The 16,087-nt window shown below is 42.8% G+C and overlaps 1 protein-coding gene across 2 annotated transcripts in view; it reads right to left on the bottom strand.

Moving 5' to 3' along the window:
- Nucleotides 1–8,835, bottom strand: part of BDNF (brain derived neurotrophic factor) — a 50,384-nt gene extending 41,549 nt beyond the window's left edge. The window contains exon 1 of one of the 2 annotated variants that reach the window (XM_032770859.2): nt 8,725–8,835. In XM_032770859.2, the coding sequence (XP_032626750.1) occupies nt 8,725–8,727 (3 nt within the window). In that variant the 5' untranslated portion in view covers nt 8,728–8,835. Of the gene's footprint in view, nt 1–7,646; nt 7,828–8,724 lie in introns of those variants that run through there. The other variant, XM_032770861.2, reaches the window with a different exon arrangement.
- Between the last annotated feature and the right edge of the window lie 7,252 nt (nt 8,836–16,087).

The raw sequence follows: 16,087 nt of genomic DNA, 5'->3' as shown, positions 1-16,087 counted from the left end.
TTGAAAAAAAATCTCAGGATAACAGCGTGCGTGACAAGGCGTATGGGAAGACCAGAGACTCAATGGATTGAGGCGGAGGGATACTTGAGGACTCAGCTACCCCACAGTCCACAGCAGTCTCTGAAGTATTTGCTATTCTGCTGAGCTCTGAAGTCTGTGGTAGTCAAAACAGTTAGTCTGGCGTGGCTTTCAGAATGCCCTCAGTTTTTTCCCCCCCCCTCCCCAGGAAGAAAGAAGGGAAAGAATCATTTCTACTTCTTCAACTGTCACTCCTATGATGTAACTGGAATGCTGCTGGGTATAGACGCGATGCTGCAGCATTTGGAAGAGCAAGTAACCGCTCCTCTCCCCTCCCCAGTGGTAGATGCTTGCATTATGTCTGTAGCATCCGTTGCATCAGCCCCGTGTGTGCTCCTTTGCCTGGCCTCAAGGTTGAAGGCTAGCTGGGGTGCCTGGGTAAAAATACGGGGGATATGACTCCCAGTTATTCCCATAGAGATTGTACAGAACGGCTGGTTAACCATCTTCATCATGATGCAAACTGGCGGGGCTGTAAAAGGCTTTCATCAAGCCCCCTTCCATAGCTTTCCCTTATTCCTTTTGTAATAAGAAAAGATTCGTACTGCTGGACTTTCACTAGCGCCGGAGGCTGCCTCCCCCTATTTATCTCACTAACAAGTCTCTGTTTCTTATTTCCTGCATTTCTTGATTAACTTCATGACACAAAATGGGGACACATGCACGGTAAGCCGGCATGTGTCTCTTGAAGTTATCTGTGTGAGATAGGCGCGAGAGAACGCGGTGGGTGTACATGGGGCACTCCTGTGATCTATAGACCGACACTACGTGCCCCTATACACTGGCCTCATTACGACGGTGTTGCCCCTTATGCGGATCATGACCAGGTTTACCCCGGAATTCTAGAAACCATTAAGGGAGGATTGACTCAGTCCCAAGTGAGTCAATTACCCAATTTTGCTTTGCATTAGGCCCCCCGGCCGATTTCAGCCAGGGGCACTATGATAAGCACGAGCAGTGGAAACAGAAAGGAGGGAGAGAACCGGTCATCTTCATTGCCAGCTTTCTTCTCGACAGTAGACCGTAGCACAAACGACCAAAGTAACATCTCTGTGCCTTCGATTGCAAAATCGCAAAGTCGAATTGCTGCTGTTTCGATGGATTTGAGCGCTTGGAGTATCCCTCCTCTAGCTCCACGGCATCCAGTACAATCATACTGGTGCCGGAAAAAAAAAAAAAAGCGACGGGTCTGGGTTGCGTTGCTATGTGCTGCCAGGCAATCCAGGGAAATAATGTGCGCGAAAGGCTTGTCAGCTGATGTTTCCCCGGAGTGAGATAGGGATTGACTGACGCACATTACTCAGAACGACCCACGACACATAATGATTTTCCAACCCAGATTTCCACAGTGGGCGCGGAGAGACTCCGGGAAACTTGAGTGCGGATAATAGCTACAGAAGAGCTAGCCCACCAATGCAACGCTTCACGAAAATCGACTGTGGCCCTCGGACCATGGACGCACAACGCCGAATTACTGTGCCTAGTGTGGCCGCATGAAATCGAATTTATAATATCAGTTTTATAAAACCGATTTTAGCTAATTCGATATTATCCCGTAATGTAGACGTGGCCTGAGATATTATCATGCCCAGTCCTGTGACCATACTGCCTGCCTTTCCTTCCATTCTTCCTTTAAAGCAGCCCAAACAAACTTCTTACAAACTGTACAGGTTCACATTGCACAGCGGCTCTGTAACAAAGGGACATTCTCAGATATATTCACATTTATGGTGACTTTAGAGGTCATTTGCTATTCAACTCTTGATGAAGGGAACCAACATTTAAAGGTTTCTTGAATACTTCAGCATGTATTTTGACATTTATTGTAACAACAATGACAGCATTCTAGACAGAAGCCTGTCATCCAATAAACTGAAGACATCATTTTAACTATGGCATCCGTAAAAAGTCAATAACTGCCTCATCAAAGGGCAATCATGTCCAATGTGGGCGTCTGTGCCAATTGTGTTCTGAACAGCTGCAATCATCTAGGTTTCTCCACCCACATTTCCTCATAATTATCTTCATGAGGCTAAGGTAGCTAAGGCCAGATCTTTAGTGTTCCCTGGATCTCAAAATATCCACACACCTTCTGTAATTCTTGGGCTACCAGTCCCCTTTCATATTCCTCTTAGTTGGTCCATCTAATTATCTAGTGCCATGGCTGTTTAATGCATTATTCATAACACACAGTGCATTTCAAGATATAATGCCTTCTATTTTAAAAAGAAAACAACTTGCATAATTAGACCTCCTTTGTGGCAAAAAACATATAAATGTTGTAGTTGATACAGACTCCCTGCTCCTTCCAAAAATGAACCATTATTTTTTTACTATCATAGTTAGATCTTTGTCTTTAAAAGTCTCTGTACTTCCAGCATCACTAACCAATGCATTCACTTCAGCTGTTTGTAGTCTACTAACTGTTTCAAGAGGGAATTCATTCTTTCCACATGTGGTACATTCAATAAGGATTTTAAATGGCAAACTAGTGAGAAAGTCATAACTTAATGAACATGTTACTTAATCCTTCTTACTGAATGTCAAAATAACTTGGAGGCTACAATATATGGCTTAAATATCCAGCTTGTTAAATTCTGTTTCTGTGTGCTATGTCTGAAGAAAGTCAGAAAGACTGGACCTCTCCAAAGACCACAGAAAATGTGGGGGAGGAGAATGGGTGAGGAGGGCTGGGGAGGAATTATAAATGCAAATTCATAGGGAGAGATCCTATCCCATTAATGCCCCTTTGCTAATGTCCCACACTAATGCTCCAAGGGCACAAAGGGGCTATAAAGCTTCACGAAATGCGGGGAGCCCAACAGTTGCCATAAAGCTTGTTCTACAGAAATTTCTTTTAGCCCCTGGCACACAGGAAGTGTATTGTGGTTGGAAGGGGCATAGCCAGAGTGCACTGCATTAGGGTGATTGTCAGCCAGTGTGAGACCATTAGAAATCAGCCCTATTCAAAGAAGTAGCCAGGAGGCTGCTTCAAGGTCTGCCACAGACAGAAATGACCCCTAGCTGTCCTGGGAAGCAGGGGAGCCCAGCAATAGCTCAAAGGTGAGAATCAGGCCTATGTCTGTCAGTGACGTCAATAAGGGGAGTTTTTCCTAAGTAGCCTAAAAGATTCTGTCCTTTGCTACTATGTTCAAGCAGACATAGAAATTGTAATATACAGTCAATGGAATCAGGCTGTACTCCTGTTGCAGACAATTGCAAAACTTCTATTAACTTTAGTGGCAACAGAGCCATGTTCAATTTTGCCACAGAGGAAGACCCATACAGGGTTTAAGTTATATATAGTATGTAGAGTCTTCTGCTTGCCGAAGTTATGAGTACATAGACAACTGAAGATTTAAAAAGATATATGCAGCTAAGGGCCTAATCTTACAAACACACAAGCATGTGATAACTTTATTCCTGCAAGTAGTCCCATAGAGATTGCCCTAAGGAGCTGAGTGGGACTAAGCAGACAAAGAAAGTTGGTCATGAGCATAAATGGTTTCCAAACTGGGCCCGAAAATCGCAAGCGCAGAAGGAGGACAAAATATTAGTAACTGATACTGCACATTCTGCAAGTGTAAGAAAGTCAGGCACAGGAATGGTATTTCTAACTTATTTACTCTTTATATCAGTGAGCTCAGCAGAGGACTTCCTAGCAGAACACAAAGGTCCCAAACCCTGAGGTCTTTACTTATGCAGACTCCTATTAATTCACAGGTTCAGTCTAGAATCTTTTCTATTTCACATTGCCCAAGTCAAATTCACAAATAAATTTATTTTAGCACTTGGTTGTCATTTATTCTTTCATAAAACCCAGAGAGGGGAAAAATCCTTTTCAGACACCTACGCCCAACATATATCAACTAAGAATAGAAACAATACAGAAACAGATGGAAGTGTTAATGCTGACACTCACAAGCACGCATCACACATTTGTGAAATAATGAAAATGGGTGGGCAGTTTTTATGGCTAGTATATTTTTCTGGTGATACATTTGCAAGAGAATTTCTCAGAGATATTTTCAGTTAAGCAGAGCAGTCACTGCAAGGTATCTCTCTGGCACGTGGGTGTAGGAAGTCACAGACATTGTTCATGTTTTTTGCACTGCACTGGTATTAGTCAGAGCCTGTCCCAGAGACATGTGGCATGTCCAGTCATATGAGGTCTGGTGTCCACTTGCCCACGGTGCCTTCTCAGTATGTGTGATGATGGGGATGCCACAAGATGGAAGGGCATTTGGAACCAATATGGAGTGAGAAACCTACTTGCAGAGTAATATATTGCCCAATGGGAGCAAGGGTATCTGAATTTGGCCCAGTCCTGTTTGTTAGACATGCCATGCCCACTGATCTTTACCAGGAATGGGTAGAATTTGCCAAAAGAAGAGAGAGGGAGAGCAAGAGAGAAATGTGAGGAAAAAGAATATTCAAGAGCTAGAAGTAACAGTTGTACAGTTAAAATAGATGGAGATATATAAAATTATCCATTGAGTAGAAGAAACATGTCAATAGAAACTCCCTGGCAACATAACATATGACAGAATCATTTATTTTTGGAATTAGATGAGTTTTAGCAAGAAACACAGCAACTAATTAATAATAGAGGTGTTCATATAGTATATCATATAGTAGATCAATCCCTGGGTGACAAAAGAAAAATTCTAGCTGGGAACGGGGGTTGATGATGATTTTACATTCAAGGAAATTGCAAATTAGGGGAGTTCATTAAAAACAGTTGATAAAGAGAGAACAGTTTTGATATTGATCTCTTCTTGTCTGGTTTCCCACCTTCTTGTGTTTGGTTAATAAATGCTTCTTATTTTGGGTTGACTGGCATTCCAAGTAAGGTTAAGTTTCAGAAGTAAGTGCAGGAAATGGGGAAAAACATGCAGATCACAACAAATCTCCCCACTTGCCCATCCTCAACTTACAACCTGCATAGTAACCTCAGCAGCCAGTTCCTTGTGTCATTATGCTGTGGAAGAATATGGAGATTTTGACTAACTCCTCTACAACAAATCCAGGACTCTCATAAGTGTTTCTCCAGTAGGGGAGCTAGATTATTAGACTTTAATGATTGAAAATGTAATAAACAATAATATGCCTGACATCTGAGGTGATTGCTGTATTTGTTTTCTGAGATGGAAGTGGTGTGTGTGTGTGTGTGTGTTTTAACCATTTAAACTCTGGTTGTTTTCTTATGTATATTAGTACAACGTATTTCCATTTTAGCTTTATTTGCTGAATTCGGTGTCAGTATTGAACAGTCGGTGTAATATTTAGACAGGGAGGTTGTTTATCAAGTCCCCGTATCACAAGCGATAAGGGATGTTGAGTAAAGAGTTATATGACACTGCTTTGGATTAGCCTGAGGTTCATAGCATCAAGAACGATGAACTATGTCTCCTGTTGGAGTAAAAAATTTCCTTCCTCCCAGAACACCGCAGCAGCCCTACAATTTTCTCGGTTCAACTGTCAGATAAATTGGCAACTACACTAACTGGATAATACCTCCCTTAACGGTGCATGCACTGGAAACCTTAGCAACTGTATTAGTCTGAGGCAGGGATTTGCCACACACTAGGCAAGTGAACTCTGCAATTTAGACTGACAGCTGATTTTTTTCATATCAATCCAGGCAGTGCGGAGTGTCACAATATTTACTCCTCTTCCCTGCGTGTGAATTAGATTTTGGGAGGCAATCAGAGGTAGAGGGAAAGGAAAAGGAGCGCTGCGCCTTTAATGGCTCCCCCTCCGTCATGAGTCTCCTCTTTAAGCTTGCAAGCCCTGCAGATCCGTATTTAAAGCAGCACCATCTGGGCAGGTGGGAGGTGGCGGTGATGCTGGTGCCTCGGAGTTCCTTCGCTGCACGCTTTGGGATTGCATCAGCTGAAGCAGAAATCCCCCCTCCGACACGCCGGAGGAGTCAGTTCCCGCAGGGCTCGCTGGCTCGATCCCTGCAGGGCTCCTGGGGAGGTGGGGGGTGTCCATCACTGTCACCCCTGTTTGCTTGCCGAGCCGGGCGCCCCGTGCCTCCCTGCCCCTGCCGTGTGTTTGTGTTTGTTTGTTGTAACCACACCCTGTTGTGAAATCGCCCAGCCTGTGCGGGCTACTCCCTTCTTCCCCGAGCTACGTGAGCGCGGTGCTGCCGGAGGGGGCAGGAAATCGTCTAGTCCCCGGGGAGGGGCGGCCGGGGAGAGCTGGCCCGCCCGTGGGCGCACACCTAGCCGGAGCCTGCAGGTGCCCCGAGAACAAAGGGGAATCACCGCTCTGCAGGGGGAGAGCGGATCGGCCCCTGGGGTAGGGCCTGGGCAGCCGCCTCTGCTCCGGCTGGGGAGGGCGCCAGCGTCCGCGCAGCGCAGCGGATTCATGACTCCCGGAGACCCTCCTCCCCGCCCGCCAGTCCGCCCCCGGCTTCCAGGGCCCAGCGCCTCGAGCCTGCACTGCAACCGCGCGGGGGAAGCCGAGGCGAGAGGTTTCCACCGAGCGAGGCTCTGCCTCCCCATTTAAAGCCATTGCACGCTTACTGGATGTGTAGCACCTCGATCCTCCCGGGGAGGCAGGCGGGCATTGCACCCCCATCTCCCCAGCTGCACTGCCTCCTTCCCTACGCCACCCCCGAGGATCTACCCTCTCAGCCCCGACCAACGGGACTCCCTTTGCACCAAGTGGGGCACACTGACTTGAAACTGGGCTAGGGGGAGAGAAGGCAGGGAAGGCGAGTCTCCTCCGAGCCGATCCCCGGGCGCTGGTGGAATGACATCCACTCCGCTCCGGCAAGTGCTGGAGGAAGCTCGAGAAGGGGAAAGACAAATAAACTCTCTGTGTGTGAGAGAAAGAACAGCCCCCTTAAAGAGCCGGAGACCCCCGGAGCCTCGCTACCTGCGAGAAGCTTCTGCTACTGCTGCTGCTTTTCCAAACTGCTGACTTTCCAGAGCTTATTTTTAGCCCGGAGACTAAATATTATTAGCTACATTTCTACGTAGGAAGAATCGAAGGGGGGAAAAAAGAGCGAGAGATGAGCAGAAGGCTCACCAGAATGGTCTCCAATTGTTTTTTTGCGTTAAGGCTTCAGTGTTGTTAATTTCAGAAGCTCCCAGTTTTAATTATAGCAAAGTAGACACAGATCTTGATTTAGCAACACTAGAAGCGACATGTACAGTTCTTGCATACTATCATATGTAACACACATAGCTGCATCAGTGATCTATCTAGAAATCAGTTAATCTCTATGTAGCTAAAGATCAGTTACATCTCCAGCTACAATCAGTTGCATCTCTATCTAAAGATCAGCGGCATCTCATTATCTAAAGATCAGTTTAATCTTTAAAGCATGCACAGAGAGAGAGCGAGAGAGCGAAGAGATTCTTAGATTTAATCAGATATAAGTTAACTTAAGTCTTAGTGAAATCTCACGAAGATTCTCCTACCTTTTCTATTCCTTTCCACACACAGGTCAACAACAAAGGTAACAAAACTAGGCAAAGAGCAGGAAACAATCCCCACATAATAGACAGCAGCTAGAGGTGTTGTTGCTAGGGGGTTAGCACCCCTGTGCTTACCTTAGTCACAGCTAACACCACAAGCAGTGGCTAGATCTTGGAGATAAACACTTGCATTTCCCAAAGTTGACACCGTTATACCAACCCCCGGAGCTTGCAAGACTCTTTTTGCCCCCTATTCCAGCCTGCACCGCTAGGAATTCAACTTCAGCCAGCTCCAAAGAGGCGACAGAGCTGGGGCTTGGTTACAAGTGCGATCAGCTTCCTAAACGAGTGTCTCTCCTTCAGCCTGATCTTTTAGTGTGAGCTGATGCTCAGGGATAGCCGCCTTTTAAGGGCTACAGGGTTCACTCCGGACTGAGGCAGATACCTGGGGTGCGCCCACCTCTGCCTAACCCAGTGCCCCTGTCCAAGGTACTGATCGAACCCCCTTTCCCCCCAGCGCTCCCAAGACTGCACAGGGTGCTCCAGGAGGAAAAGGGCTAAAACCTATACTTTAATTAAGTGACACTTGATACCGCTTTAGACAGTTCCTTTCATTTCCCACGCGTTGTCACGTGAATATTGCCTTGCCAAAACCCTCCTGTTAATAGATGATCACATGTTGACTGGACCCTTTGCTTTGCAAGAGAATCTCCCATTTCTTTATCGGCTATATTCACTTATGGACTTCTTTCTCCTCCCCTTCCCCCCAGCATCTGTAGATAGACCCAGGGTTCTTAATAGTGGGATGCTGCTCCTTGTAGCCATTATATTTCCTTGCATTAACCCACTACCAATGGTGCACACAAATGTCAAGGAAATACCCCCATATGCCACACATAAATCAGACTCTATGCTCACATAGAAAAGGTGAACGAGAGGAGAACTTGGCAGAGCCATCAGCTCTGAACACTCAGATATTCCAGGTCCCCAGCTCCAAGTTTGTTACGCGCAGTCTTTGCATCGCAGTCTTAAATCAAAGAGCATTTCAATTAAAGTTATACTGTCTAAAACAGAATTCATCCAGCCTCAGTGGGTTGTATTCTTTGGCTTATTAGGTACTAGAAAGCTGAGCCATGAGATTAGATACTGTTGTTAAGCAACATAGCAAACATTTTTTGCAGTTATAGAAAGAGATTTTTTTATTGGTACTCACCATTGTTTCTTTGCTGTCCTGGAGACAGAAGTGTCTTAAAATCCAGTCTCTCCAACAGATGCTGGAAGGTAATGTGTCTTGTTTGAAGTCATCATGTGAGAACTTCTGCTTTGCTCAGTGGATCGCCCACCACTTGGTGTGACTTATGAATTTAATAACCCTTTGCAATATCCGCAAGCTTAAACTCTCCACCACCTTGGTGCCTACACAGAAGGCAGAATGCAACTGGCAGGGATTTTTAAAAACCTAAAGATTTACGCAAACGCCTTAGCTCAGAGACACGTTTCCCTTTGAGTTCTTACGTGATTTTAATGAATGAGAGAGGTTACCAATGATTACAAACTAACATGGTATAAAACGTGACTCTCACCGCCTCCTAGTAAATTGGGAGTTTGACAGAAAGTTCCCGAGGAAAGTCTTTTCTGGACACTCTCTATGCAATAAACTCAGCCTCCAGATCACTTTCCTACAACCTCCTGGCTCGCACCTGGGGCTGTGCAAGATGAGCTGGCTCTGGAGATTTGCATTGGTGACAGGTAAGGAAACATTTGGCTTTTTAATGTCACGTTCACTCTAGCTAACACGGAAAGCACTCCAGGGACTTGTTGCATACTAGTTCCTGCAGAGTGCAGCCAAAAGAGGAATATGTAGAGTTGTCAAGACTAGCTCACTTGGAAACCTTTGTAATTGACAAAAGCAGAACTTCTGAATAAACTTCTCTTTCCCACTCTCCTTTTGATAGGGCTTTGTGAAATAAGATCTGCGTCTGATGTTCCTTGGGAACGTCTGGATAAGAGACCTCTGACTACAGGACTTTAGCATGAGGGAGGTTAGATTTGTTTTTCAACTGATCGAGAAACATTCTTCCTTGATCTTGAGTGTTTTAGCTTTCTTAATTAAAAAAAAAAAGTTACAGCCAAAAGTATGGGGAATTCAGCCTCCGTCTAGTGACGGAGTTTGAATGAAGTTATCGCTGCATCTAGGATACTGTAATGGCTTTAAATGTGAGTAACGACACTGGTATAGCCAACTTGGCGTCTTGTGCTATGAAATAACCCAATTGGCGCTCGGAGCTAGCTCCGTGGAATTACCCAGAGAAACATGTTCGTATCATTCAGTGTCTCCTCTTCCAGTAAATTGATTAGCTGCAATTTAGTTAATCCAATTATGTGTATTGTTTGAAATAAGGGTTACTAAGCGTGGTGAGGCTGAACACGGATGGCTGGTGGCTATCTGTCTCAGAACAGAACGAGCGCTACATTACAAAAGCTTTAGTCAGAAGGTAGAAAAGCACCCAAGCTAATGGATGACATTAATATAGTTTTAAAGCGACGGGAATCGTAACTTGAAATGAATACACCCCTCTCCAAATGCTAAGGTGGATTCACTGATGGAGAGTTGCTTAAGACACAATCATAGATACAGTTCCAGTGATGTATATTGCACCTGATGTGGTGGATACATGCCCAGGGTGCTTTCATTGACACTGCTCCATGTAACTCCCCCCCCCCCATACAGAGTTAGATACCTTAGATTAATTTAAAAAGTCTTCATAAAGGTATGCCAAGACAAACCTCTATAGTTTAAGTACTAAGAAAAGCATAGTGTCTGACCTGAATCTAAGGAATTCTATTAATTCAGCAGAAATGGTGGTAGGTTTTTTTTCTTCTCATTTTTCACTTGTTGGCTCCTAAAAAATACATAACTTCCACTAGGATGCCATTGGTCACTCTGGTACTGCAAAAGGAATCCAGCTGCAGATTGTGGTGACTGTGTCAATGCCTGCCATGTCAACCAGTGCCCACTGTACAACCAAATTGTTACATCCCTTTAACCAAAACTAACCTGATTAGTAAACTACATATTCATCTTGATTCACATCAGGATACACAGAACAGAAAACTTGTTGTCTTTTATGTTACATTTTTATTTATTTATTTAAGGAAAGAAACCTTGTTACATTATATAATCATATAAAATACAAGGCTATGAATTACTCTTTATAGCAACTTGATCAAAGTGCAATTTCTCCCCTGTAGAAAATAAATCCCAACTATCATTTCTACAAAGGCTTGCATGTGTTAAAGTTTCATTATTTTTCCTGCCATAGCTGTTTTCTTATTTATTTGGTAATTTCCAATCCATCCTAGCTCTCAAAAAGCATGGGAAAAACAACCCCTATTAAATATATACAAGTCTTCCTAAAAATGATAGCTTGAGTGAATATTTCTCTATATTTGGAGGAGTACTGGAGTTAAACTACAGTCTGATCAGACTAAGTTGGAGATCCATAGACAGTCTCTCTAAATTTATGGCTGTTATTCTCTAATAATATCCAAATGCAAGATGCAGAGGTGTTAATTTGATCTAAGGTTCATTGGGCCTCCCCCATATTTATCATCATGGGATGTTATATGAATTCTGTTTGGTTGTTCCTGTGCCTCCCTCCATCCCCAACCCAGCTCTGAGAGTCATTGATTCAACAGTTACCTTTGTCTGGAAGACAAAGCAAACAGCATCTTCCATGACATCCATTTATGTTGATCCATGGTATAACCAGCAGATGCTGCCCTAAGACTGGTACAGCTGGCATCTTCCCTCCTCCATTGTCCTGGGTGCAAGATGTGGAAAAACTACAGGGGTCTCTAGCAAAGCTGCCCAGAATAGCATTGTTGAGCCTCTTCCTTAAGAGCCGATCATGATTTTTACATAGTATGCTGCAAGAAGAAATTATGCACACAATCTTGTTTGGTATTAAACTATGGTCAATTTATGACTATACCCACTTCTCTCATTTGTCTTGTAAACCTCACCCGTAAAATACTCTGAAGGGCCAAACATTTATTTTTCAAAAATCCAAGCCATATTTCAATGATAAGCAGTGTTGATTATTTGATAGGGAGCTTCAGTTTTCAAAAACTGATGTATTGTACTGAATGTGTTGATGTTCAGTTTACTAAGAGAATATCTTTAGACCATGGAATCTTAATTCAGTGGTTTCTACATTTGAGATGAAAACACATGAAATCTTATTTTTGATTACATGCAACTATTTATAGGCCTAAAAGTTCTAGCCCAACTATAGATACATGATAAATTTCTCCATGCCCTTAGGTGGAGGATTTTATTAGTGCAGTATTAGTTTTAGCAAGTCTTTCCCAGCTCTAGAAATCCAGTCTCTCATTTAAGCAAGCTCCAGCCACACCACTGGTAAGGACACATTGCACTTACAACATTTTCCGACCATCTATTCGGTTCTTAGTTTTCATCTCATCAATGGGTAGGTAGCCTCATTTCCTCTTTAAGGTCTTAGTCATTTGGAATGTCAGGATCACATGATTCTATCAATTTAGTAAAGTTAAAAGTCAGAGAATTCCTAATTAGCAGAGAAGGAAAGAAAACCTGCCCCATGAGTCAGACAGATGAAACCAACACTGCCTTAGAGCATAGACTAAAACCCCAAGTGTCAACTCTTTCAGTAAGAATCCATAGAGTGAATGTATTTGGATATTCTTGTTTTTTTCAGCCATTGACTTTTTTATTTCCTGAGGCAAACTAATGAGATATGCTGCCACAAACACACACACATACTCATTTAGAAAGCTACCTAGAAAAGTTTCTGAGCCAGGCCCTTATTTATGGTAAGTCAACATAGTCCCATTGACTTCTATGGAGATATGTTGATCTACACTAGCAGAGAGTGTGGTCTTTTCTCTCTGGGCCAAGTTAGGCATGGGGTAATTGAAGGCAGGATATGGTCTGCAATGTTTCAATCCTGTCAGCCCCCAAGAATTAGGACAGATCACACTGAACAATCAAGGCAGTAATGAGAATGCTGCTCAAGTATATAAAAGAGCAAAAGGTCATTGATGGAATCAATAATGCTTGTAAGAGGCAACAGGAATTATTTAGTGATGGAGGAAGAGGAGGGGGAGGAAGAAGGCAAGAGAATACAAAAAATTGTAATAAATTCCTTGCTTTAGTGTTCACTGGACATATATTGGCCAAAATTGTTGTGACATACACATTTTCTACCACAGGAAAGATAGTGAAGAAATTTCAGGCCACATTAGAACAGATGACTGGAAATCAGTAAGGCATATGGGTCAGATCAACTTTATCTCAAAATGTTAAAATGGTATAGATGAATCACTGATAGAAAGTTAAGAAAGTTCCCTGCAACAAAGGTTTTATCTGAGGACTTTCTAGAAGCCAGCAGACTAATGACATATTTGCCAGGAAAGAGTACTTTACAGTTACATTGCTTGATGACACAGATTCAACATAGAAAACAGCTATCACTGAACATTTATCCAGTCCCCCATGCTGATGAAATATTGTTCCATGCAGCACTTTTTCCAGTGATTTGTCTAGCCTAAATTTAAATATCCCATGCTATGAGGGTTCCCTCAATTCCCCTTGATCTAATATATCTTATCAATTTCTCCTGTTATTCAGTGAAAATTTTCTCTTTATTTCATCCAGTTGCTCATACATATACCTCCTTGAAACTGCTGTCCTTCCTCGTTTACATCCTTCACATTTGCAGCAACATTTCCACAGTTAATGAGGAAAATGCTACCGTTATTAGAAAGCCTTATTTTTGCCTCTCTTTGGTTTAGAAAATTAGTTTCACCTGAGAATTGCCACACTTACTTTGAAGGCAAAAGAAAATGTTTCTGCAAAGATGAGGAAACTTCCAGCTGTTTTTGAATTATTTGTCTCTAGAAATTCCTCTGATTTAACAGTCTGAAACTGGCCAACCCTTCTTTGTCTCTCTCTAGCTCAAAAGTAGCTTGTTGCTAATTCTTCAACTTTCCGTACAGTTATTTCTCCTTTAAAACTCGTGTGCAGGTATCACAAGAGACTAGACTGTAATAAAGCAAAGATACTCATTTTTGTTGTGGGTAGTTTGGGTCAAGATCATGCTCCGACTGATTTAAGCTGCAGTTATAGGCCCAATTTTGCTCCTGTTTTTGTCAATGGGAGTTTGTTTTTGCCATTGACTTCTTTGGGAGCAGGCTTTGACACTTATCTCTGTGTGTGAGAGCATAGTCCCTCTGTTGGCTGGTTGCAGCTTAGAAAGAACATAAGGTGTCATTCTATATCTGATAGCTAACAGAGATTTTCTTTGTAGCACTTTTGGACCAAGACAAGGATCTTGGGGCTGAAACGGGTAGGGTTTGGCACAGAGAGGTAGATTTTCACAGTGAAGGTTATAACTACAGTCCCATTACAGGGCTGATTTGATCTCACCTGTAACTCCAAATACATAAAGAATCTTCATGCTTTCATATTTTCAGCTTTAAATCTCACAATTAGACCATTTCTAAACATTTGATTAAACTGAACACATATTTTGGAAGATTAAAAACGTTAACATTTTGGTAAAGCTGTGTGTGTGCGTGTGTGTGTTCTTCCATGTGCGCCACACAATCAGAGCCTGACAGGTATCTACGGTAGTAGACCAGTCCTCTTGGAGTCACAGTGCCCCAGTTAGGGTGGTAACCTAGTTTCTTTTCAGTAATAGATTTGGAATCTTGCCCTGTTCTGAGGACTAAGTTCTCTGTATCCTATTCCACTACAAGGGTAGTTGCCCAACACCATACAGGATTTTGTTCAATGTTGCCTTTCCCCATAGTCTATCCTGTGCTGTTGTGTTCATCTTTACTATGCTCTTTGTTCTCTAGCTCCTCTTTTATCCCTGATATAGTTTCTCTTTTTTGTACCAGCCTTAAAACCAGTCTTGTTTATGTGCATTCCATCCTTGTACCATGAACATGAAAATCGAGAGAACTAATCCCACTCAGAAACTAGCTATCCCTTCCACCAAGGCATAGTCTTCCTTCAAAGCACAAGAATGTTTCTGTTTTCTTGTAGTCTCCCTGAATATCAGGAAATATTATGTATTGAGCAAGCCTCACACACTGCACTTGTTACTTTGACAGCTTGGGTTCCATAGAGAACACCCTTTAATGGACTCACAATTAACTCATAGTTTGAAGAGAAGTTAGGTTCTTTTATCTAAAAACAAAATAGATCTTCAGCTATTTCAGGAAGACTTTATAATCGCTTAATTTTGTGCCTGTTTCTGTAATCCTTCTCCAGACAAAACTTTCAGTAAGCAATACAGAACCAGGATCTTAGCTTAAGCCAGTATCAGCTGGACTGGGTATAAGAGGGAGTTCAGTGTCAGAATGGAAGTGAGATATGTTCCATGATTCATTTCAAATTTTATTTTGTATGGTCTGATTTCTCTCTGCTGCCAAGCTCATGCTGACACTTGGCACAGCTGGGCAGGGGACACACAAGGATGGCTCATGTTAGGCTACCTTTCCAATCCTCCTAATCCTGGGACTGCCCGGGGGCCAAAATAGCCCCTGGCAAATGTCAGAGTAGCCTCAGGGCCACTGTAACCTAGACTGGTTGGGACAGTCTCTTAGGGATTGCTCTGTTCGCTTAGGCTTGCTGCACTCCAGATCTAGCCCTATATGCTAGAGTGAGAGGGAGAGCAGTTGGTATAAAGAGGCTCTTCTGGCTTAGCATCAGCTGAGAATTTGCTCATAGTGGGGGAATCCTCAGCTGCCCACCTATGACTGGCTTCAGGTTCCTTTGAATTGCTCCTGAAGCACAAAGGGACCTGAGTGAGGGTTTAGGAGCTGGCCTGATACTTTTATATCAAATATTTATTTGCCTACCAGCCGTTATAAAGCTGTTAATTAAACTATTTTTTTGTTATTCAGATGGCAGGCTTCTATGATGCAGTTTAAATAACAGGCCACATTTTGTCTTGGTGTAACTTCACTGACTCCAGTGGAGTTCAGACCATATCATTTCGTTTAGCTGCAAAAGACAAGAGAAGAGCTAAATGTAATGGAAACTATTGGCCCATGTAAGTTCTCCTAGATGACCTGAGCAAAATGAGCCAGTAGGTATCTCTTACTAGAATAAAACCAGAGACAGGCAGAGAAATCAGAACCTGGGGAAAAAAGAAACATGACAGGAGTAATCTGTTACTATTGCAACTTGATTACTGGACTCTTTGAAACAATAGAGGACTCTTTCTTTTGGTATTAAGGTAAATATTTTTCTTCTTGTAACCACAGTGACAATCACACAAAATCATATCACTATGAGTCAATCATTTTTAGTTGGTGCTTGGTTCAATTCGCTTTTTTGTATGTGGAAAAATGGGATAGGAAATTAAGTTAACAACTGATCTGCCATGAGAACTTCTTTAGGAGTATTCAGCAAGGCCCTGGTTCAGTAAAGAACTTCTGTACCTGCTAACTTTAAGCATATGTTGTCTTATTGAAGTCAATGGAACTATTCATGTTCATAAAAGTTAAGCACATGCTTTAGT

Source organism: Chelonoidis abingdonii, chromosome 4 (assembly GCF_003597395.2).
Source record: "Chelonoidis abingdonii isolate Lonesome George chromosome 4, CheloAbing_2.0, whole genome shotgun sequence".
In the NCBI taxonomy this organism is placed as follows: Eukaryota; Metazoa; Chordata; order Testudines; family Testudinidae; genus Chelonoidis; species Chelonoidis abingdonii.
The sequence above is the reverse complement of the archived record's forward strand: the minus strand, read 5'-3'. Positions and strand labels throughout refer to the sequence as shown.